General features: G+C 34.2%; 1 protein-coding gene across 1 annotated transcript in view; it reads right to left on the reverse strand.

Moving 5' to 3' along the window:
- LOC114329884 (ATP-binding cassette sub-family C member 4) overlaps positions 1-25,093 on the reverse strand; it is a 351,864-nt gene that overhangs the window by 70,707 nt on the left and 256,064 nt on the right. The window contains exon 6 of the mRNA XM_050655875.1: positions 2,655-2,877. Coding sequence (XP_050511832.1) covers positions 2,655-2,877 — 223 coding nt within the window. The remainder of the gene's footprint in view (positions 1-2,654; positions 2,878-25,093) is intronic.

A 25,093-nucleotide genomic window follows, 5' to 3' on the forward strand; every position in this document is an offset into this window, starting at 1 on the left:
CGTTCTACTAGGTATTCTGTTATTATCCACGCCTATAAGGTGACTTGCCCAGCGCAATCTTTTTGTTTTTTTAATAATTTGCTATAGAGTGGAGAGTTCTTAGTCTGTACTGAGCGAAGTTCATCCATCTGGGACCGGCTTGCCTGTTCAGGTCATCAACCCGTCTCATCCGTAGTCTTCCTCTATTTCTTTTGTATTCGTATGGTCTCCAGTGTAGTATTTCCTTGTTCCACCTATCGTCTCTGTGTCTGGTGTGGTGCTCTGCAAATGTCCATTTAGATTCGGCTACTTTTTCTCTCAAATTCTTCAACTTTGTAATATTTCGAATCCACTCGTTTCTTTTTTTGTCCTTCAAGTATATTCGCAACATCTGTCTTGCCATTGCTCTCTCGCCATAAACATTTAAGCAGAGTCGGAGCCAGCCCATCTTCCTGTTGGGGAAATGGACTGACTCATAACTAAAGAGCTAACCCATTTGTTATCTGGAAGGGATCTATCGGTTGGTTTTGGACTCGTACTTGCGCTTTCGTGTGAGTCACTGTGGCAGATATCTATATCGTGCGACTTTAGCTAATATAATTTGTTTTACGTTGAACAAATGGCCAATGACCGCATTTACACTCAGTCCTATTGGACAGGGAATTGGGCAGGGAAGTGGGCAGCGTGAATGTGTAAATAGCTCACTCGCGCTACTGCTGCTCATGCTACTGCCATTACAAGTGAATAAGTGAGCAAGACGATGTTGTCGTCACATTCCATTCTTGAAAGTCGTTCGGTAAATGAGTTATGAGGACATTGGCGAGGAACTGATGTGAACACCTCACTCGCGTCGATATCGTATTTCGAGCAATATTTCCGGCAGCGGCAGCAGCAGTGGCAATGGCTGAGTATAAATCCGGCAAATAGTAGACCGTCCAGATCTGAAACTGGTCTGGTATTCTCCTATGATTTATGCAGTCAAGTGACTCAATCTCCTGTTTAGAACCCACGTAAGTACATTATAGCTCACAAAGAGTAAAGATATACTTCTATACTTTTTGCAGCTCAGTTTGTCTCCCTTCTTGCGAATTTAGTATACAGTGTGTCCCCGAAAATAGTGCGTTCCTTTAAGGTATGGATATAATACACAATTTAGAACAAAAAAGTCCTATAACATTTTTTTCTAAAGTTAACCGTTTCCAAGAAAAAAATTACATTGTTCTCCATATAAGTGAATTTTTATTTTCATAAATTTGAATGACATGGCAACGTAGCCTAGAAGAACTTGCTGTGTTTATTAAGCCTTGTTTATTTACTTTGAGGTGTGATTTTTGGGGTTGTTGACATCGTAGGTACGTGCAAAATAATGGATATGAGCTTGGTTGATATTTACATTATTATACCTACCAGATGCAACTAACCTACAAACCTACTTTTTTAATCTTTAGATTTTTGAGTTGCGCGTTGTTGCCAGACTTCAATTTGCATAACAAAATGTATTTTCGTTTTTTGGTCAAACGGATCAATTTAGAAAAAAATGTTATAAGACTTTTTTGCTCATAATTGTGCCTTCTACCTATATCTTTAAGGAACGCACTATTTTCGGGGACACCCGGAGTTTTATTATTCTTCAGTGCTTTAATGGCATTCATTATTTCCTGTATTCTTGATGGGTATCTTAATTCATTAGTCTGGTTCTAATCTTCTGTTACTTCTTCAAATCTCCTACTTCGTGTGCTGTGTTTAGTTTATATTTGCTTTGTAAGCAGCATTGAGATGTATAATTGCGACAAAAGGAATTTAAAAAATAGTAGCTTCTTCTTCTTGATGTGCCTATCCATGGCGAATGTTGGCGATCATCATGGCAATATTTACCTTATCTGCAGCAACGCGGAAAAGCTGCCCAGATGTTGTGTTGAACCAGGTTCTGAGGTTTTTTAACCAGGATGTTCTTCTTCTTCCTGGAACTCGCTTTCCAAATACTTTTCCTTGCAGGATGGCTTGTAGGAGGGCATATCTGTCCAAAGTAATTCTGTCGCGTATTCTGTCGGTAATTCTGGGCGTATCTGTCAATCCAAGAGTAATGTGTCCAAAGTATTCCAACTTTCAAAATTTGATGGTGGTCAGTACCTCTCGGTTCTTCCCCATTCTTCTAAGGACCTCCTCATTTTTGACCCGATCAGTTCATGGGATTTTAAGAATTCTCCGATATAGCTAAATCTCAAATGCTTCCAACTTTCGGCACATATCCTCGTTCAAGGTCCATGATTTAACACCATAAAAAGGACAGAGAAGACGTAACATCTGAACATTCTTACTTCTATAGCAAGAGAAAGGTTGTGGTTCTTGAAAAACGGACCCATACGGTTGAAGATTGATCTAGCTTTTCCGGTGAGCGCTCTTATCTCTTGGTTGTTGGTCCATTCTTCATTTATTATGGTGCCGAGGTAGTTCTAGTGCCTCACTCTTTCTACAGAGGTTTGGTTGATATAGAGTTAACCTTCTGTTATCTTTTTCTTGCTGACGATCATAAGCTTTGTTTTTTTTACTTTTATATTGAGTCCATATTGTTAACTATAATACGTGATTTTGTTCATGAGGACTTGTAGGTCTTCTAGGTTGTCTAGGTTAGTAGCTTAGTAAAAGTATATTAAAATAAAAAGTGCTGAACTTACATTGCAAAGGTACGACTAGGAACACCGTCAGAATACCCAGGATTGCTGCATAGCCAGCTTCTCTGTACATGAAGAACAAAATAAATATGGCCGAAGTGGGTGCTACCCACATGTGGTGGATAAAAATTGATACTATGTCAAACCTGCTGACGTCATTTGATAATAAATTAACTATTTTACCAGAAGCAGTGTCTCCTAATGCTGTGTGACTTAATCGAAGTGCCTAAAAGAAAAGAGTAAGTATTAAGGATAAATTTTTTTTATTATTTATTTGGCATGTCCACACACTTTCTTTTTAATTTTACAGATATCTACAAAATTAATATAAGGTAAAAACATAGGGGATGAAAAGCAAGCCTGCCTCTTTAGATATTTATGATTTTGGGTTCCACTAGTCTCTGTTATATCAAATACATCTTGATTCCAATACAGCCTTGTATTATTCTGTCATTTGGATCCAGATCTTTCTCTTCAAAGGATTGCATTAAGTTTTCTAAGCTTTCTGATAATCTATAAAAAATATGCAGATGTCTTTTTGTTGATATCTATACATTTTCATTAATTATACAAAACTCAATAATGCTTATCTGGTTACTTGACCATTTTTGAAACCAAATTGCTCTGGACTCATGGTTTCCTCGCATTTCCTATACTGTCTTATTAGTATATTGTATATTGTTAGTTCTCTTGTTCCTTATTCCTGCGATTTCTTTAATTTTCTTACGAATGATTCTCTCATTTTGCAAAAAATTGAGTTCTTCACATATTCCTGTTTTTTTTTGCTTTAGTTATTTTCGTTTTTATCAGTTATGTATATCTTTGCATTTAATACTTATACAGTGCGCTGGAATATTATGTGTTACCAACCCCCCCCCTATTAACTTATTTATTTTTAGCACATAAGCAAAACGCTTGGAAAGGTCGATTTTAAAAATAATCATAGTATATTGTAGTATCAATGTTTCGAACTTTGCGCGATACCTCTTTAGGTGACAGGCATCACTTTAATTTTTTTGAATGGGAAAGTACATCATGTGACACCTCATTTAAAATATTTTGAAATACTGATTACAGTAATGTATAATATTTTAATACTTTTTAAAAGCGTAGGCGCAAAAATTCGGTCTAATACTTTTTAAATGCATTCATTTTTTTCAAATCCTAAGAAAACTAACAAGTATTTTTGAAAAATTGAAACCCAGAATGAAAGATTACAGATTACAGAAAGATTATTACCGAGGGCTGAAAGTCCCTTAGAGTAAACAAAAAGTTAATTTTGAGTGATATATTTGAAATTAAAAATCACTTTCAATTTTTTCTTTTTTTCACCACGCTTGGTCTTGGGCCTACGATCTTAAAAAGTAATGCAATTTTGCAATCAGCATTTCAAAAGCTTTTAAACGAGGTGTCATATGTCACATGATGGTACTTTCCTATTTAAAAAAAATCAAAGTTATGACTGTCACCTGACGAGGGATCGCGTAAAGTTCGAAACATTCTTGCTGTAATATACTGTTCCGTTTTACATTTATTTTAATTCATACAAATACTCATTTGTCATATCCATATCCAAATTTTAGCGTATGAAGTAATCATTCTAGTTCTATCACTCGTCGAAGAAGGTTGTATTTTGTGACCGGCCATTCGTTTATTAATTGTATAAAGAACGCACATAAATTAAAGTGTAACAATAAAAACTCTCATTTTTCTTCATATACTATGATTATTTTAAAAATCGACCTGTCCGAGCGTTTTGCTTATGTGCTAAAAGTATAATAAAAGTATAATATAAGTATGTATCTGTATTGTAAAAATAGAACAACTCAGTGATTTGGGACGTTGTAGCTCTGTTTTGTTTTAAGATAACATATAGAGACGATAGTTTTCATATAGACTGCATAGCTGGTTCAAAAACAATAAAAAATTTTATTATAAATTAATAGATGAAAAATAGTTTCTGTCCTTGTGGGATCGGTACTCACCGGAGGGACCGCAGACGTTCGGAAACAATTAGCGTCTCTTTGCAAAGACAATGACGTCGACTTTGCAAAGTAACAAGACACTTACTCAACACACACACTACACCAGGCCCGTGCGCAGGGGGGGGGTTTTGGGGGTTCTAACCCCCCCCCCATCGAGAATTTTTCCACATAATTTTCCACTAGCAATAGTCCTTATTCTACGAAAGTCAAACCGACTTGATAATAAATATTTTGTTGTCAATTTTTGTTTCGACATTCTCAACTTTCTCGATCTTGTGCACGTTTTTTTTGAATTTTCCCGCCTTTTTTACCTCCTATTATCAGTGTCATTGTGAATGCAACCATCGATAGTATCGATTATGGAGACCTGTAAGAAGGAGTGGAAACGCAAAGCATCGTTTGTGGGCTAACTGATGTTTAAATTTAGTTAATAAAAATATAATATGTAAATTAACTACAGACCGACAGTCTGACTTTTATAAAATTAATGTTAATTTTTGTGAAATATTTTGTCTCAAAAAATGCATTGTTTCGACAGAAAAACTTTCAAGATCCTCCGATTATCACTACCATTTTCAGGTTAAAATGTTAAAATAAAAACCAATAATAGGTAGATAATACACAAATTTTATTTACACCGAACGAAATAACATACAAACGAATATAATCCATGAACGTTATAAATAACATAAAGACAAATCATTATAAAAAAAGTCTATTAACTTCGTTAAGTTCCCTTTTGAATTTTTTAACGGAACGATAACTCGATATAAATCCCGGTACGAAGAAAGTTCTTTTAGTGTAAGCTTTCTTGGCACTCATATTTAAATAATATTAACCACCAAAACCAGTAATTTTATATTAACTACGAATAATTAATTATTTTCAAAATTTTCTTTGACTTTGTCTCTCAGTCGAGTACTTCAGTCCGAAAACCAGGATCTTGGCGAGGCTATCGAACTGGCTGATGCTGCGAAACAAGTCCTGCTTGAAAGAAGAGAAAACGCCGAAAAGGACTTCAGAGGAATTTTCAAAACCGTGAGCGAAATCAGCGCAAAATACGACATCGAACTGCGGAAACCAAGTCTCGCGTCAAAACAGACTCAACGCTCCAACGTACAAACTGATTCAGTTCAAGATTATTTTCGCATAACGATTTACATCCCATACATTGATTTGTTTCTGACCCATATACAAGATCGATTTTTGAATCACCGCAAAATTTTATCAAACTTTGCTTGCCTCTTCCCCAACAAAATGAAGAATTTCAATGAAGAATCCTGCGCTCAACTGTTTGAACCATACTCTTCAATTTTGCGGGATGATTCCCGTGACATCTGGGTAGACGAAGTCAAACTTTGGCGTCAACGCATCGCCGGAAAGAACGTTAAAAATTCGCTTGAAGCACTCGATGTGTGCAATGGAGATGCGTTTCCAAATGTACATCAAATGCTTCGCATTTTGGCAGTTCTGCCTGTAACGACAGCAACGAATGAACGCTTCTTTTCAACATTGCGTCGCCTCAAGACTTACCTCAGGTCAACAATGTCTGAAGATCGGCTGAACGGATTAGCTTCGCTCAATATAGTTTTTTTCTACAGAGAGTTTTTTTTTTTCTATAGAGAAGTTTTTTTCTACACCTCGCAGAGTTAATTTATTATATAATAACTGAATATCAAGTCAAGACCAAGACACAATAAAATGTCTTCATTTATAAGAAAAGTTTCTTATTATTTTTTATTAACTTCATAACCTAACATGATACACATATGTCAAACCCCCCCCCCCATAAACGAATTCTGCGCACGGGCCTGCACTACACATTACTCCCCTGACTTAGTGATAAGTTATACAATTACGTGGCTAAAGGTTCTAGTTCTAAACCAAAGCCAGAATCAGAGAAAAAAAAATTGACATAAGCTGTTTTCCCCTTTCCCCTGGCCCTTTCATATCTATTTAGACAATGTGATATCGTGTGGCAACTGTACATTAAAAATAAACATCAAAACGATTAAAAGAAAAAAGAAACATCGAGTTCAATGTTTGTTTATTGAATTATTCAGACGTTGTTTAATATTTATTTCATGGTGAAACCGAAAATATGTAAATCCCGTCGGAAAGTCAGTTTACTAAAATTTATCATCACATCACATTATGAACCTTTTGAAAGATATCTTTGATCTGCATCAGTCAAAAAGTTTGTGAAATCAGAAACAATTTTACTTAGATACACTTCCTTCCTTTCCGTTGAAATTTTGAAACAAATCTTAAAATGTATTGACATTGACAGCTAATGGTGTTTCGAAATTTAATAAGAAGCATTACGAGTATAAATCTGTATTGACACTTGCTATAACTCTTAAATATGTCGGTATTCCCTAGATTATCGCTATCGTATAAAGATATCGCAGATTATACAGTAATAATTTCATAAGAAGCTGTATACAATATTATTCCCATAGTTAATTGGAGTTTTATTGTTACACAGTAACCCCAAACTCTCTCTGGCAGTGGGGGATCTAGACATTTGCCTTGGGAGGGGAAATCTGCCTTAGAGAGGGAACTTCCAATGAAACACCAACCGAAAGACATAAAAAAGATAAACCCAAACTAAATAAAAGACATAAATAATAACTTATATGCATTAAGTTCCCTTAATTTTCCTAACTAGAGTGTTTATTTGGTTGAATTTGTCTGTCTGTGGTTTAAGTTTCATGTCAGCTAATACATTTTTATGTTTCAACAATTTTTTTCTTTAATTTTGTACCTTGTTAGGGGGAAAATTTTCCTTCCCCGTAGATCCGCCACTGCTCTCTGGTAGTTCGAATACACCATAATAGGCGCGTTCCAAGTGACATGAAAACCGTCCTTCGTACTAGGTACCTTAAGCTAGCATGGCCACATGAGCAAAACCCAATTTAACCCATGCCATAATTTTTCACCAATTTTTCACTAATTTATTACCACCCTAATAATTTTTCACCCCTTAACCCCACTTCAGGAGAGATGTCACGCTAGCTTAATATTCAAGCTAGCAAAATTCTCGAAAAAACGGCATTGCATGAGCGGAATCCAATTTAACCTATGCAATAATTTTTCACCTATGTTATACTAATTTATTACCACCCTAATAATTTTTCACCCCTTAACCCCACTTCAGGAGAGATGTCAAGCTAGCTTAACATTCAAGCTAGCAAAATTCTCGATAAAACGGCATTGCATGAGCGGACTCCAATTTAACCTATGCAATAATTTTTCACCCATGTTAAACTAATTTATTACCACCCTAATAATTTTTCACCCCTTAACCCCACTTCAGGAGAGATGTCACGCTAGCTTAATATTCAAGCTAGCAAAATTCTCGATAAAACGGCATTGCATGAGCGGAATCCAATTTAACCTATGCAATAATTTTTTACCCATGTTAAACTAATTTATTACCACCCTAATAATTTTTCACCCCTTAACCCCACTTCAGGAGAGATGTCAGGCTAGCTTAATATTCAAGCTAGCAAAATTCTCGATAAAACGGCATTGCCTGAGCGGAATCCAATTTAACCTATGCAATAATTTTTTACCCATGTTAAACTAATTTACTACACTCTAATAATTTTTCACCTCTTAACCCCTCTTCAGGAGAGATGTCACGCTAGCTTAATATTCAAGCTAGCAAAATTCTCGATAAAACGGCATTGCATGAGCGGAATCAAATTTAACCTATGCAATAATTTTTCACCCATGTTAAACTAATTTATTACCACCCTAATAATTTTTCACCCCTTAACGCCACTTCAGGAGAGATTTCGCGCTAGCTTAATATTCAAGCTAGCAAAATTCTCCAAAAAACGGCATCGCATCAGCGGAATCCAATTTAACCTATGCAGTAATTTTTCACATATGTTAAACTAATCTATTACCACCCTAATAATTGTTCACCTCTTAACCCCACTCCAGGGGAGATGTTCCGCTAGATTAATATTCAAGCCAGCAGAATTCCAAAAAATGGCACCTCGTGCCATGTATTGTTTATAATATGTATTATTACTGATGAAAGAAATTTTCTTTAACAGCATTGTGTTTTGTAAATAAAATTTGCTATTTTAGTGGCCGATGGTATGTTAGTGATAAGCCCTTGAAAAACGTCAACCTCACCACCCAAAATCATCATCACCTCCACTTTCACCCTCCGTAACTCCGGAACCGTTGATTTTATAACAATTATGTATAAGACCTTTTTTTATTAAATTTTGTTAAATTTTATGTAAAACATTTTTGTATAGAACATTGTTTATCCTAAAGCATAGATTTAGAAATATTGACGAAAAACGTAAAAAACTACTAATTTACCGACTTTTCCCCCATCTCTCCCCGCCCCCCAAACCGGACGCTCAAAATAAACAATATGTGGACCATATAGGACAATTTGGTATATTTTTTTAAAATAAGGACACAAAAGTGTTTTCCATAAGTGGTTTCCACATATTATAATTTCAAAATTTCACCCTGTATTATTCATAATATACCATACATGATGTAGTTCGATGAAATCAGGTTTAGGGCAGTCAATGAGAGTATGTGGCTCCGAATTCCATCCTACTATATCGATTTACGTGATATTTTCACAGTAAGTAGGGAATAGCCCAAGAAACAAAGTCTACCCTATGCCAATGTGTGCTTTTGTCGGCGGTGTGTGGGGGCGATTCCCACCCCTTCTTGGGGGTGGAAATTTTTTTGCTTAAATAACTACGGAAGTTGCTAGAGAACCTAATACTAAGCAAAAACTGTTCTATATTTTTTTTTTCGAAAACTCCATAGCCTCCATGAAATTGGCCATTTTCATTGAAACAACACCTTTTCAAACGGTTTTTTGGGAATACCTTAAAAACTATGCATCTAACTAAAAAAACCATATATGTAAAACATTTTTGTAGCTTATAAAATAGCAAAGAGATTCTTTCCCTTATGAATCTTCTAGTTATAACACAAAAAGAGATATGGTAAGCGAAAAAACTTGTTTTCTTGGTGCATGCTCAAATCAGTGTATTTAACTTGAAATAACAGAGAAACGGTCAATTTTAGATGTATAATGCTACCAATAACTTTTGTTGTGCTTGAAAAGACCTTTAAAATAAGCAATCTTAAATGTCGATTACATTCAAACTATGCGAGATAAACTGTAAAAAATTTGATGACTAACGTATTTTAAGAAAAAAATTGAGAAGTATATTTAACCCCTCATCCACAAGAATTCAAATGCATCGTTTTCCTTCTACAATACATTTTACTATAGTGTTCTTTTTATGTTCGAAAAGTTGGGCGGGTTTAAAATGAATGATTTTTGAAAAAAATAAGATCAAATTATTGAGCGCATTTTTAAATTTTCTTAAAAATCTTCCTATTTCTCCATGTAACTCGAAAATGATACGAAATGATACTATTCTTTCCGCATTTCAAAATTTCCAAGTTAAACCACCACAAAGATGTTTACCTATTGTATCTACTACTTGTAGTAAGTGGATGGTCTGTATTAAAATTTATTTACTTCTCTGAATAATTTTTAACCACGTTAGTATAGGAAAGTTAAGATTTAAGGACAAAAAAATCATTTTTTACAATTTTACTGTACTTTAATATTATTCTGAAGCTGTTTCTTTGTGGAATCTTATGCAATTTACTATTTTATTGGGAAATAAATATTTTATAGTTTAAGCCAGATCAAATTAAATTTTTGGAAGAATATTTTGACTAAGCAACACAAAAAAAATATTTTTAATTTATTAAAATTTTGTATTTCAATGACGACTTCCGAAGTGGAAGTCGAAACACCAGTAAATTTCATTAAATTTCACTATATCTACTATATTTATAAGTAAAATAAGAAAGGGCTCTGGTAAGTTTTTACTTAATGTTAACCAACCTCATAATTTTACAACCAAAACCACACTGAATGGGAAACGTTCCACAAGCTATACATTCACGTTAGCTGAATGCAAAATATTTTTGCATTCTAATGTATAAATGCTTAATTATTAATTTGTACTGCTAAGTAGTTCATATTTTGACTTGAGTAGGCTAAGTTATAGAATAAATAGTACAGGGGGAAAACAAGGAATGTCACATTGTATACATATCGAGATAAACACCAATAAACGTTTCATTCTTATGATATCTAAAAACCACTTAGAATATTCTTAGCAAAATTCTGACAACTCTTGTTTTAAAATCTTAATATAATATTAATCAAATATTATTATATAGGGTGGAAGGCACTTACGGAATAAAATTATTTCTGTCCTTGTTTTAAAGAATTTAAAAAAACGCTAAGACCAGTCCATTTTTAAATATAAATATACGCTTTTTAAACCTAAATTTGATTGTACTGTTAAAGAAAATTTCATCAGTAATAATACCTATTATAAACAATATATTCCGCTTACGAGGTTCCATTTTTCGGAATTCTGCTGGCTTGAATATTAAACTAGCGTGACATCTCTCCTAAAGTGGGGTTAAGGGGTGAAAAATTATTAGGGTAGTAATAAATTAGTTTAACATGGGTGAAAAATTATTGCATAGGTTAAATTGGATTCCGCTCATGCAATGTTTTATCGAGAATTTTGCTAGCTTGAATATTAAGCTAGCGTGACATTTCTCCTGAAGTGGGGTTAAGGGGTAAACAATTATTAGGGTTGTAATAAATTAGTTTACCATGGGTGAAAAATTATTGCATAGGTTAAATTGGATTCCGCTCATGCAATGCCGTTTTATCGAGAATTTTGCTAGCTTGAATATTAAGCTAGCGTGACATCTCTCCTGAAGTGGGGTTAAGGGGTGAAAAATTATTTGGGTGGTAATAAATTAGTGACAAATTGGTGAAAAATTATGGCATGGGTTAAATTGGGTTTTGCTCATGTGGCCATGCTAGCTTAAGGTACCTCTTCGTACTGCCCTCGTCATGCGCATTATAAAAGATGCGTTCCAAGCGAACATGAACGATGATTGGTATCGTACACCGTGTTGTTCCAAGTGATCCATGTACCGCTTCGAAATCGGTAACTGAACGCCTGAACGGTCCTTTTGATACATGCCTTCAAGCAGAAACTATTTGTACTGACTTGCGCAGTTAGGATTGTTTTCATTTTTACTGGTCACTGCTATGAGATCAGCTGATGATTCAATAATAGAATAATCCACAATTTACGCTATTAGTACCTGTGAATCTTGATTTCCGTTTAAATAATTATTAATAATATATTAATAAACAAAACCTGCCTTGAACCCTTTTTAATAATTATTAATTCTTTTTTTTCAAATTAATCTTATAAATATGGATAATTTATTTTTTTTTTCGTAGAAGACAACGATTTAATGTCAGATATCGATTCTGAGGAAGATTTTGAAGCTGAAGTGATGTTTAATGAACATGTTAGAAATATTAATTTCTAACCATCTAGCAAATTACTAGTGGTACAGTGATGGTACAGTGGTACTCGTACTGAAAATGGCTCAGGCGCAACTCGAACTTGAAATGGTACACCAATACGTTCCAAGAGGGTTACGTACCGGTAATCGGTTCGAGATCGAAAGAAAACCGTTCAAGGGCGATTCTGCGCATTAAAACAGTCCAATCGATTTCGTGGCGGTTCAAGGGATCGTACAAATGTGTCGTCTTGGAACGAACCTAATGTCATCACAGCTGGCCACTGGCCACTCACTTACGGATATCGAAGAGGCCATGGCATGCAGGCCAGGACTGAAGGCCTTTACTTGAGTAGTTAAGTTAATGAACTGCAGTTGAGACGCCACACACATGCAGTTTTGTGATCGAGCGTGCCAACGCCTTTACGAAAACTGCGTGTATGTGGTGATTTTGGCTTCAATTAACTGCCTGTCAGTCGCTCGGCCTCTTCGATATCCGTAAGTGAGTGGCCGTGGCCAGCTTTATTACTTTAGGATAAATGATACGAGGAGGAGGAGTCACATTTACAAACGCCATAATATATGGTCGCTTAAATACTTAGAAAAACTAAACCGTCTTTAATGTTGGAATTCAACTTTATTATTTTTGTTAAGTGTTATAATACACATGTGGGGTCTTCCTTCATGGGTGGGCCAATTCTCCGAATGCATTAGGGCGATAAACTCTTACCTAAGGTTGCACATGTTACAAGGGATGTGAATGTCAGAACTGTATGTTAGTGTTAGTTCTGCGTTCGATACAGTAGTCTAGAAGAATATCTCGTTGTAGAAACACGTATCTTAATTTCTTTGTATATTGTAATATTACGGTTTTTCGGTTAAAATAAATAGTTTGTTTACTATTATTTGTACATTTTATTATCTAATATTTCTAATAGGTTCTGGGCTCAGTTACGTTGTTAGCTCACCTGTATTAAGATAATAATTAAAAGTGTACAGTCGCGAAATTTTCGTGTTAACCGAATACATAATGGCGGAGAGTGCGAAATATAACGTCGAAAAGTTGAACGGCAAGAACTATCAATCTTGGAGTTATTTAGTGAAAATGTTACTCATCAATGCTGATCTATGGGAAATAGTTTCGAGTGAGTTACCATTAGAAGCAGATCGAAGCAGTTCTTGGAAAAAACAAAATGATAAGGCTTTGTCAACTATAGCCTTACTTGTTGACGTTAATCAATTAGTGCATATCCGGAACAGGTAGGGATGGACACAAGCTCGAGCTTAGCTCGGCTCGGCTCGAGGCTCGGCTCGTTTGACGAGCCGAGCTTCGATCTCAAGCCTGTTTGTTTCTTGCGAGCCGAGCTTCGAGCCGAGCCAAATTTTTTTCGAGCCGAGCCGAGCTGAATTGGAAACGAGCCGAGCTTTCCTTAACGAGCTTGTCAATATTTTAGCTAATACTCTAATATTTTTTCTATTTAATTTTGATACCACTGATACTTTTGTTTGAGAATAAGTAATTTAGACGACAAATATGTATTTGCAATATACAGTGTGTCCGTAATGTATTAAATAAATGGGATATTTCCTAAACTAAAAGTCTTTTGAAAAAAATCTAAAACACGTCGATTTTTAATTTTAATGATCTACATTTTACAACCAAATTTAATTACACAGAGTGATACACATAAAGGTGATGACGCCATCGGATTTTTTGTAAATATAACAGCTTCATACACAATACCTGCAAAAGGTAAATATGTGGGCTAACAATTATCGGACCCTACTTTTCAAAGGTAATTGAAACGAGTCGCATAACATCAGTCTTTAACGGGGTATCTCGCACCTACTTTAATTTATTTATTTCCCAGTAGAATTAATCCTGGAGGTTTTGATGAAAGTTTATGGTTTCAATAGGATATTGCGCCTCCGCATTATGCTGTAGATGTTCCAAGGTACGTAGACGAAATTTTTCCGAACAGGTGGATTGGAAGACGTGGGAGTGTGAAAATTTAAGATAAAGTCATGTATCAATTACTGGATTACTTTCAAATTCTTAGATTAATAATTTGAAATCAATAAAATTTATTTTTATAGCGCATATCTTTGAAATTCTGTCCGTTAGACCCCAAGTATCATACCTTTTTAACATCAGCTCATTTTTTCGATCTAAAAATGTCACAACGTAGGTACAGAGTGTACATTTACCTCATACATATCAGCTTAATGTATATCACCCTGTATAATCAAATTTTATGGTAGAAGGTAGAACATTAAAATTAAAACTCCACGAATTCCAGATATTTTTAAAAAGGATTAAGGAAGTATCTAATTTATTACATATTTTACGGACACTCTGTATAAATTCCTTTTTAAATAATATTCTTGCATTTCGATTATCCCTAATATCGTCACTAAATATTTGAATAGGATTTATAAAATGCAGTTATGTACTTCTCATTTTTACTATAGTTACTCGGAAGAGGTAAAAATTTTAATGAACATATTTTTTTGTTATGGTAAAATGTAAATATTCGCATTCCTAGAAGTTAGTCTTTTTGATAAACAAATTCTTAAGAAGGTTACAAGAGGCAGTTTAAGTTTATGGAGGATTATAAAATTGGGATTCTACCTCGTACCTCCATACTTGAATGGTTTTGGACATAATGATATGAATTTAACAATAGAAATTTACTGTTAATCTGTACAGTTGAATGTTTTATTGTAACTTATTTCTCAGTATAAACTTTGCTAAATCTGTAGGTATTAAGAAAATAATTCCGATTTTAAGAAAACTAGCACGTTTGTATTTTACGGGTAGTAGGAAAGAAATCTAATAGTTATTACAATCTTTTCAGTCTTGAGAAAGAAGTTGAAGTTGCTGTTCGTCCATTTCTGTTTAGGAACCTAATTCCAAATTTTTCGCGTTTTTAAAATGTTTAATTACGATAGTGATGATAGTTTTATGGACACAAATCTTCCTTCTCCAAGTCCAAGTGAAAATAGTGAAGTGTCAACTAAGTCGACTGAAAGCGTTAGCGGCGATTATACTCTTGACGAAACTTCGACATTTCGGAGCAAGTTTACATGCTTTTTTGAGTTTAAAATTATTGACAAAATAAACAAATTAGCGACATGCAAATTATGTAACAAACGAAAAATTAAAAGTGAGTTTAAAGTAAAACTTTCCGTTACAACTACTTTAAAAAGGCACTTATTAAGTAAACATCCAAAGGAATATGGTACTATTTTTCCAAAGCTCTCTCAACCTGGAACTAGCAAAGCTGGACCACTTCATAATTTCTTAACAATTAAGGTAAGAACACATTTTACTATTGTAATGTCAATATTCAAAGTATTAACGCCAAAGTTTTCGATGTGCCAAAACAATGCAAATATTCAAAAATAATATTTTATTATTTTTTTGCATGATGTTTCAGTTTTTATTTATTATTGTTGGAAAAAAAAGTGTAATCAAATTTTTTGTTCATAACCAGTTTTTTTGGGAATTTTCTTAATAAAATTTTGGTCGATGTAATAATCTGATAAATATTTGGCATTAAATAATTGCTTAACGTTAAACAATGTTGTCAAACTGAGTAAAATTATAAAATTTTAAGCTGTTAGTTTTCAGTACTAACAATTGCATTAATTATAATGAAAATTGATATACCTACTTAACCTAAAATGCAAATCCGAGATCCATTGTCTAGTCGCAACAGAGGGGGTCCCGTGGGAAAGTTCGAGCTCCCCGTGATTTAATGGTGGTATTATAAGTTTTTTGGGTCGCTGAATCCAATGGAAGTGGTCTGGAAGCCCAAATATGGTCCGTTTAATTGTTATTAACAAATTATGGTAAAATAAGGGCTTTATGAGAAGCCCTGTAAAGAAATTGATAGTATTAAGGTCTTTTTAGATTCTTTGGATAATTCTGAGCATTATGTCCAAAACCATTCAAGTATGGAGGTACGAGGTAGAATCCCAATTTTATAATCCTCCATAAACTTAAACTGCCTCTTGTAACCTTCTTAAGAATTTGTTTATCAAAAAGACTAACTTCTAGGAATGCGAATATTTACATTTTACCATAACAAAAAAATATGTTCATTAAAATTTTTACCTCTTCCGAGTAACTATAGTAAAAATGAGAAGTACATAACTGCATTTTATAAATCCTATTCAAATATTTAGTGACGATATTGTCTAAAATTAGTTGTTGTCGAGTTATAAGCGATGACCTCTGCCAAACGTCATTTTAAAGAGGAAGGATGAATTTGCATTTTTTTATTATATTTTTTAAAAAACACTTTTAAACTTTAAAAGGTGATAATTCAATAGTAAATTTAATTTCGAACAATTTTGCTGTAGAAATGTATGTACTAAAAGGGCATAGAACTCATACTATGCACCTTAGTTCATAGGGGTTAATTCACCCCTTTCTCAAAAACGCACCCCTGTAAATGGAAGCACTCCGCGGTGTTTTCATATTTAGAGGTCCATTGACCATATGAAACAAGAAACAATAAAACCCCGTGAACGTTGTAGTTCCTTTTAGCCATCTTATTTTGAACATAATCAATAGCCTAATATATTCTCTTCTATTACATCATCATCATTATACATATTTGCCTTTTTTGTCTTGAGCCACATCAGAATAAATATTCTTTACCGCCATGTCATTCCTAACTTTACCATAACGGCTTCTTCTTCCTCTCTTACTAGCTCCAGGTGCGACACACATTTTCGCTTTTTGGATGAAATGGTACCTTTGCGCATTGTACGCGCCATAACCACCTTAAACTTATCTCATTTTATCTTTAATAATTGGTACCACACCCAAACTCCCTTTTATGTTTTTTACCATGTTTTATCACTTTCATTTTACTTTTATAAAACTTTTCCGTCTGCGACAAGTAATTCTTGCCGTTTTCGTCCATAATTTAGTTTTTAATTACTTCTATTTTTGTGTTGTTTGAAACCAAAGCTTACAAAAGTCTGAAAGGAACCAAAAATTAAAATATAAAATACGTAAAGAACATTTAACACTTAACAACCATTGTCTCCTTATTCTTGCTAATATTCTTGTTGGTTCAATTGCCGTAAAGTTGGTAAAAATAATTTTGTTTACCCGCTGGGCTGCTATAATAATTCTAAACAATTAGATAATTTCTCATTATCTATTACTACTTTTCTCAATGATTTAGTTTTTTAACAATGTAAATGATATTGACTTAAAGAACAAATAAAAGTTATAATTAAAATATTTTATATTTCATAATTTTCTAAAAGACTAGGTCAATTTAATTTGTTTATTTATGGAAAAACCAAAAAAAAAAGTTCAAAAAATTCAGCGCCCAATTCGGTAATCCCTTTAGTGTGCAGTTCATTGTACCTACCCAACGACCTCCAATCCTATTTTAACTATTAGCGGGCTCTGGTAATTTAGTGTGAATTCATGTTGGCTGGGAAATAATAAATAGCAAAATAAATACAATAAAATAATAGCTTTATTTTAAAAATAATTCAAATTTACATTCAAATATCAAGTAATTTACACTCGTTTATGTTTATTGCAGAAATCCGTGAATGAACCTAAAGATGAAAACTTTATCGTTGATTGGGTGGCCACTAAATACCTACCTTTTTCGTTTTTTGACGACGAAGCAACAAGGAACTTCTTCGATCAAATCAAACCTGGAATAAACCTGCCTGGACGAAAAGCTTTAAAGAGAATGGTTGTGTCCCGTTTTGAACAGGATCAAAAAAAAGTTATGCATATACTACAACAAAACACATCAAGAATATCTTTTACCATTGATGGCTGGACGGCAATTAATGGAAAATCTTATTATGGGATCACCGCCCACTTTATTGATGACCATTGGCAACTCCAGTCTGTAGTTATCGATTTCTCACCTTCACATGGGCTTCATACTGGGAGAGATATTGCCAAGTTGTTTTATGAATCTTTGCAGAGCTATGGCATCACATCGAAAATTCAAGGCATAACTGTTGACAACACTGCAGCAAATACAACGTTCATGCAGGAGTTAAAAAAGCTTATTCCTTTTTTTGATGACGTTAATCAACATTTTAAATGTGTAGCACATATTCTGAACTTGGCTGTTCAAGATTGCTTAAAATCTCTGAAAATAGAAGAAGACGTAGGAGGGGAGGCTGAAGATGAAGAAAGCAGTAACGTAGATGAAGAGGTTGAGTTCGAACACAACGATGTTCTAGATGAAGATATTCAAACACCAACTAACTGTTTGGATAAAATTCGTTATATATTTAAGAAAATAAAAAAATCTGAAAAATTACGGATCCGTTTTAAAAGTGCGTGCCAAACTGCTGGGGCATCTACACAGATTTCACCTATTCTGGATGTTCCAACAAGATGGAACTCCACTCATGATATGTTGGATGTCGCATTAAAGTTAAAAAAGGGGATCGACTGTCTATGTGCAAGCGACAGTGTCAATAAATTAAACAATTTTCGACTACACCAAAACGAATGGCAGATGTTAGCTTCCGTCTGTAAATTTTTAAAGATGTTTAAAATAGTAAGCGAAAACCTTGGAGGAGACAAATACGCAACGCTTCCATCAGTGATAGTCAGTTTAAATATACTGTTAGACAAAATCGAATTACAATCAAAGTTGCTTGACGATAAACCGAATCGTTCCTGTGTAGATGAACAACTTTTAACTGCATTTCAAAAGGCCAGAGATAAAATTTTAAAACATTACAGACAAACAAATTGGATTTACTGTGCAGTACTTATTTTAGACCCAAGACATAAACTTGAAGCATTTGATAACTCACTTTGGGGAAGGGACTTAAAGAACGAATCGTATTCAGTGTTTAAAAAACTGTTAAAAAAGTATGAAGGAAATCAGCAAGCTGTAGAAAATATAACGCAAAGTACATCTGAATCGTCGGTGGTCATGGAAGTACAAGATGAGCTTGAAATCAATTTCGAAAGCTATTATCAATCAAAGGTCATAACAAAACCAAAAGACTTAAGTACTGAATTCTATGACTACATAGCACTCCCGCAAAGTACTGGCAACGAAGATATTTTAAAGTGGTGGCAGGTAAATAAAGGAAGATTTCCTGTTCTTGCTGAAATGGCCAGAGACTTACTAAGTATTCCTGCTACGTCCGTACCATCTGAGCGATTGTTTTCGAAAGCTGGCTTAATTATTCGAAAACAACGCAATAGATTGACTAATGAATCGGCTAAGTGCCTCTTATGTCTAAACTCTTGGGTAGAAAACCCAATTTTGAAAAATGTGTAAAACAATTTTTTTTTTAATTTTAATCGTTTAAATTAGTTCTAGGTTTAATTTTATTTATTGTTGAAGTAGAGTCGTATATGTATAATTTGGTAAGAATAGAGTTATAATGTTATTTTTAAATATATACCTACACTTTCCTCCTTTCCTCTTGTAAATGATTTTTATTAACAATGTAATTTTTTTTTAAATAGTATCTCCGATATAAAATGTTAATGGAGATACTATGTACCTATTTATAATTGACTGTAAGTGTACAAAAATATTTTTCAGGTGACACAGGTTTTTTAGTTACTTAAATTAAAAAAAAAAGAGTTACAACTCATCTGTATTAAGTTTAGTGAAAGATTTATTTTATGCGAATCTAGTAATATAAGACAATAAAATACTTGATACTTTTTATTTATATTTTTTATTTATTTATGCAGGCCTTTTAGGTGGTAGGTACTACATTACAATATTACCAATAGTATTATACAGTGTGGCAAAGCCAAATGGAATAAATTCATTATTTCGTGAATGAGCGATTTTGGAAAAAGATCTCAAAACAGGTCGATTTTTATTTTTAAATTACGATTTTTTGGCATATATAATACCTACATATATCATACTAATGACGTCATCCATCTGGGCGTCATGACGTAATCGATTATTTTTTTAAATGGGAATAGGGGTCATGTGCTAGCTCATTTGAAAGGTTATTAAATTCTCTATTCAGTAATATCAATATTAACATAATTATGTATACAGTGTGTCCAAAAAAAAATTCGAATTAAATTAATTAACACAAAAAGAAGAATGTATGTAATTTATTTAATTCACAATACATTTTACTGCTGTCAGAAAACATAAAAAATGTTTATTTGACAAATAAACACAGCTTTTCGCTTAAATTAAATGTTCAAACTACCAAGAGGCAGGTGAGTGGCATCTTGAACATTGAATTTAAGTGAAAAGCTATGTTTATTTGTCAAATGAACATTCTTTCTGTTTACTGACAGTAGCAAAATGTATTTTGAATTAAATAAATTACATATACATTCTCATTTTTGTGTCAATTAATTTAATTAAAAAAAAATTGGACACCCTGTATATTATGTTAATATTTATATTACTGAATAGAGAATTTCATAACCGTTCAAATGAGCTACTATCATATACGAGTATATGCCAAAAAATTGTAATTTAAAAATAAAAACCGACCTGTTTCGGATTTTTTTTCCAAAAGCGCTTATTCACGAAATAATAAATTTATTCCATTTGGCTTGGCCACACTGTATGTACATATGAATATTGATATTTAAAAAAATGTTTTCATAAAATATGCTGCTTTTTCCTACTCCGATTATTTATGGATTAGTCTGGTCGTATTAGACTTTACTTTTTATTGTTATTTGTATTATTTATTATCACTACACTATACGAAATCCGGGTGTTATCAAACAATTCATCCACTATCTTGTCATAATACTTAATACAAATATGCCATCTTATTTGAAATTTATATTAAACTATCGTAATATATCTACCTATATAGTTTCTCAGCGATAAAACTATTTTCTTGGCTTCCTTTAAATCGGGTTATTTGAAAAAGACTGACATTATTTCAGGACGAACACTAAAATCATACATTATCATAGTTTTTTAAACAGAAATTAAGACAAACTGTGAAATAAACATTTTTAATTTCTCCTATTTGTTCATTAATCTAAGAAAAAAAATATCTCGCTCTTCTTGTCTCCTAACGTTACTATGATAGAGTATGTAGCTATTATGTGAAAAGCATTTAGTGAATTTCTTATTATTTCTTATATTTGACTATTATAAGTAAAAAAAATTACTACGAATGTTATATTTTACATTCATTATTATGTTTTTGAGCTCGGCTCGGCTCGGCTCGAACTATTCGAGCCGAGCCGGCACGAGCCACGAGCTTAACCTGCAAGATCGAAGTTCAAGCCGAGCTTCTATCTCGAGCTCGGCTCGAAATTTCGAGCCGAGCACAAGCTTTTCAAAAGCTCGGCTTGGCTCGGCTCGAGTCCATCCCTAGGAACAGGGAATTCGCGCGCGATGCGTGGATAGCGCTAAGGGAGTATCATCAGAAATCAAGTTTGTCTAGTATGGTGTTTTTGTTAAAGCAAATCTGTAGGCTATCGCTAGAGGAGAATGGTGATATGGAAGCACACATTAGTTTATTCCTAGAATCGTTGAATAAACTGGCCGCCTTAGGGGAAGAAATTAAGGACAGGTTCTCAGCAGGAATTTTGCTGGGAAGTCTTCCAGACTCATACAGTTTTTTTGATTACAGCGCTGGAAAGTAGGCCATCGAGTGAATTTACTCTAGAATTTGTTACGAGTAAATTAATAGATGAGTACAGGAGACGTCAGGGAGCTTTGGGAAGAAATCAGGAGGAGTCGGTGATGAAGTCAGTATACGAGGGTAACAAAAATAATGGTACTGCAAGGGCAGAAGCAAGGCAGTGTTATTTTTGTAACCGGAAGGGCCATTTTAAACGAGATTGCTTTAAGTACAAAGCGTTTAAGAAGGAAAAGGCCAATAAAGCCACTGAAGGTACTGATGATGCATGTTTTATGGTCAATTATAGCTCAAAGGAACGGAAAAAGGGATTCTGCTTCGTGGTATGTGGACTCAGGAGCTTCGAGCCACATGGTTAATTACAAAGGATTCTATACCCAATTTGACGGTAGCAGAAAAGGCGTTGTGTAAGTTTGGCGGAGAAAGGGCAATACTCCGAGGTTCAGGGTATAGGAACAGGACTTATTGAGTGCGTGACTGGATCGGGAGTGGAAAATTTAAAAATCGACGAAGTGTTGTATGTGCCGGGATTAGACTCAAATCTGCTTTCGGTGAAAAAGCTAACAAGTGCGGGACATAATGTGCAATTCGATAAAAACGAGTGTAAAATCGCTTTACACGGAAAAGTCGTCGCGAGTGCGGTGCCTTCACCGGACTTATACAAACTTTCAACTGTGGACCATGGATTGAGTGCTGTGGAGCACTCCAGCAACTGTCAACATGCATGGCACAGACGGTTTGGACACAGGGACATGGATGCAGTCAAACACTTAATGGAAAAGAAAATGGCAGTCGGGATTGATATGACTGACTGTAGGATTAGGGAAACTTGTGAATGCTGTATGAAAGGTAAAATTTTACGTAAGAGTTTTCCAAAATTTTCTCATAGCAATACATTTAATATTCTTGACTTATTACATTCGGATATTTGCGGGCCCATGAAGACTGTTACTCCAGGGGGTAAACGTTATATTTTGACTTTAATTGATGATTTTTCTAGATATACAACTATATATTTATTAAATCATAAAAATGAAGCGGTAAATGTATAAAAGAGTTTATAGAATTTGCGAGTAATCAGTTAGATAGGGTTCCAAAAGTAATTAGGTCGGATAGGGGTGGCGAGTACGTAAATAATAATTTAAGGGAATTTTTAAAGGGTAAAGGTATAAAAATTCAATATACAGCGGGGTACTCTCCAGAACAAAACGGGGTTGCAGAAAGAAAGAATCGATCTCTAGTTGAAATGGCTAGGTGTATGTTAATCGATGAGGGTTTAGCAAAGAAATTTTGGGGGGAAGCGATAGTGACAGCCAATTATTTGCAAAATCGATTACCTACTAAGTCGAAAGAAAAAACGCCCTATGAATTGTGGCATAAAGTAACACCGAATGTGTCGAATTTGCAAATATTTGGGTCTACGGTTTATAGCCACATTCCCAAAGAAAAAATGAAGGATAAATTTGATCCAAAAGGTGAGTCACTGATATTTGTAGGTTACTCTGATGAATCAAAAGCGTATAGATTGTTAAATGTAGATACAGAACGTATTACAATTAGCCGTAGTGTGGTGTTTTCCAAGAAAAATATATGCATCGAGAAAAAGGAGGCAAAAAGTGAGGAAATATCCATTGGGTCCATGATGGAACGGGAAAAAATAGAGCCAAACGACGTAGAAGACAGAGAGGTTGCAAATTTTGAAAACACGGAGGAAATAGAAAATTCTACAGACACATCTAACACGTATGAGAGCTTAAGTTGGGAAGAATCCCATGACGATGACGGTGATTCTAACTATCAATTAGATACAGATCTCGATATAGAGAATTCAGGTGATCGTAGATCTAGCAGAATAAATAAAGGTATTCCACCTGAGCGCTACATAGCAAAGTTGACAGAACTCGAAGAAGTAGAACCTAGAAACTTTAAAGAAGCGCTTAAAAGAAGTGATAGTGAAAAATGGAAGCAAGCTATGGAAGAGGAAATCACGTCATTAAGGAAAAATAAAACTTGGGATTTAATACAAGCACCAAAGGGAAAGAATATAGTCTCATGTAAATGGGTATTCAAGTTAAAAACAGGCGAAGATCAAAGCTCGAAGAAGTACAAAGCACGGCTGGTAGCAAGGGGTTTTAGCCAAAAGTTCGGCGTAGACTACGATGAAGTGTTCGCTCCGGTTGCGCGGCAAGCTACTCTTCGAATTTTATTGACAGAGGCATGGAGAAAAAATCTCATAGTAAGGCATATAGATGCAAAAACAGCCTTTCTAAATGGAGAACTGTCAGAAGAAATTTTTATGAAACAGCCTGAGGGATTTGAAGAAAAGGATACAAGTTGTGTTTGCAAATTAAATAAAAGTTTATATGGTTTGAAACAATCTGCCAGAACTTGGAACAAAAAGCTTGATGAAGTTTTATCTAAAGAGAATTTTTGTAAAAGCAATATTGATACATGTTTATATATCAAGGTAATAAATAATGAAAGGGTTTACGTACTTATATACGTGGATGACATTTTAATAGCAGCAAAGGATACACAGGTAATTGATACATTTGAAGAGAATCTAAAATGTAATTTTGAAATAACAAGTTTGGGATTATTACAAAATTATCTAGGTATGAAGATTGAAAGGTGCGATCAAGGGATATATAGTTTAAATCAAGCCAGTTATATTGACAAATTGCTGAACAAGTTTAAGATGAAAGATGCAAAAGAGTCCAATATACCGCTGGATGTTGGATACTATAAGCTTAGCAGAGAGAAGCCGATGAAAAACAGTGAAATATACCAACAACTGATTGGTGGTTTATTATATATTGCGGTAAATACTAGACCGGATATATTGGCAAGCGTCACCATACTAAGTCAACAGAATAAAAATCCAAAAGAAGTAGATTGGAACGAAGCAAAGAGGGTGTTAAGATATTTAAAGAAAACTAAATATAAAAAGCTTATTTTAGGACAAGAAGGAACAGATAATGCATTATACGGCTATGCAGACGCTGACTGGGCAGAAGACAAGGGGAACAGAAAATCCAATAGCGGGTATATATTTTTATTACGGGGTTCGCCTATAAATTGGGGATGTAGAAAACAGAATTGCGTGTCTCTATCATCAACTGAAGCAGAGTACATAGCATTGGCTGAAGGCTGTCAGGAAGCAATTTGGTTAAAACAGGTTATAAAGGAATTTGTGGGTTTAGAGCCGGAAATAGTTATATACGAAGACAATCAAAGCTGTCTAAAACTTTTAGGAAATCACAAATTCAGTAATCGGACAAAACATATCGATACAAAGTACCATTTCGTAAAAGAATTGCATGAAAAAGGGGTTGTTAACTTTAAGTATTGTCCTACCGAGGATATGATAGCTGATATGTTGACTAAGCCGCTGAATAGGGTTAAGTTAGAGTACTTAAGTAGTAA

The sequence above is a fragment of the Diabrotica virgifera genome, chromosome 7, assembly GCF_917563875.1.
Source record: "Diabrotica virgifera virgifera chromosome 7, PGI_DIABVI_V3a".
Classification (NCBI taxonomy): Eukaryota; Metazoa; Arthropoda; class Insecta; order Coleoptera; family Chrysomelidae; genus Diabrotica; species Diabrotica virgifera.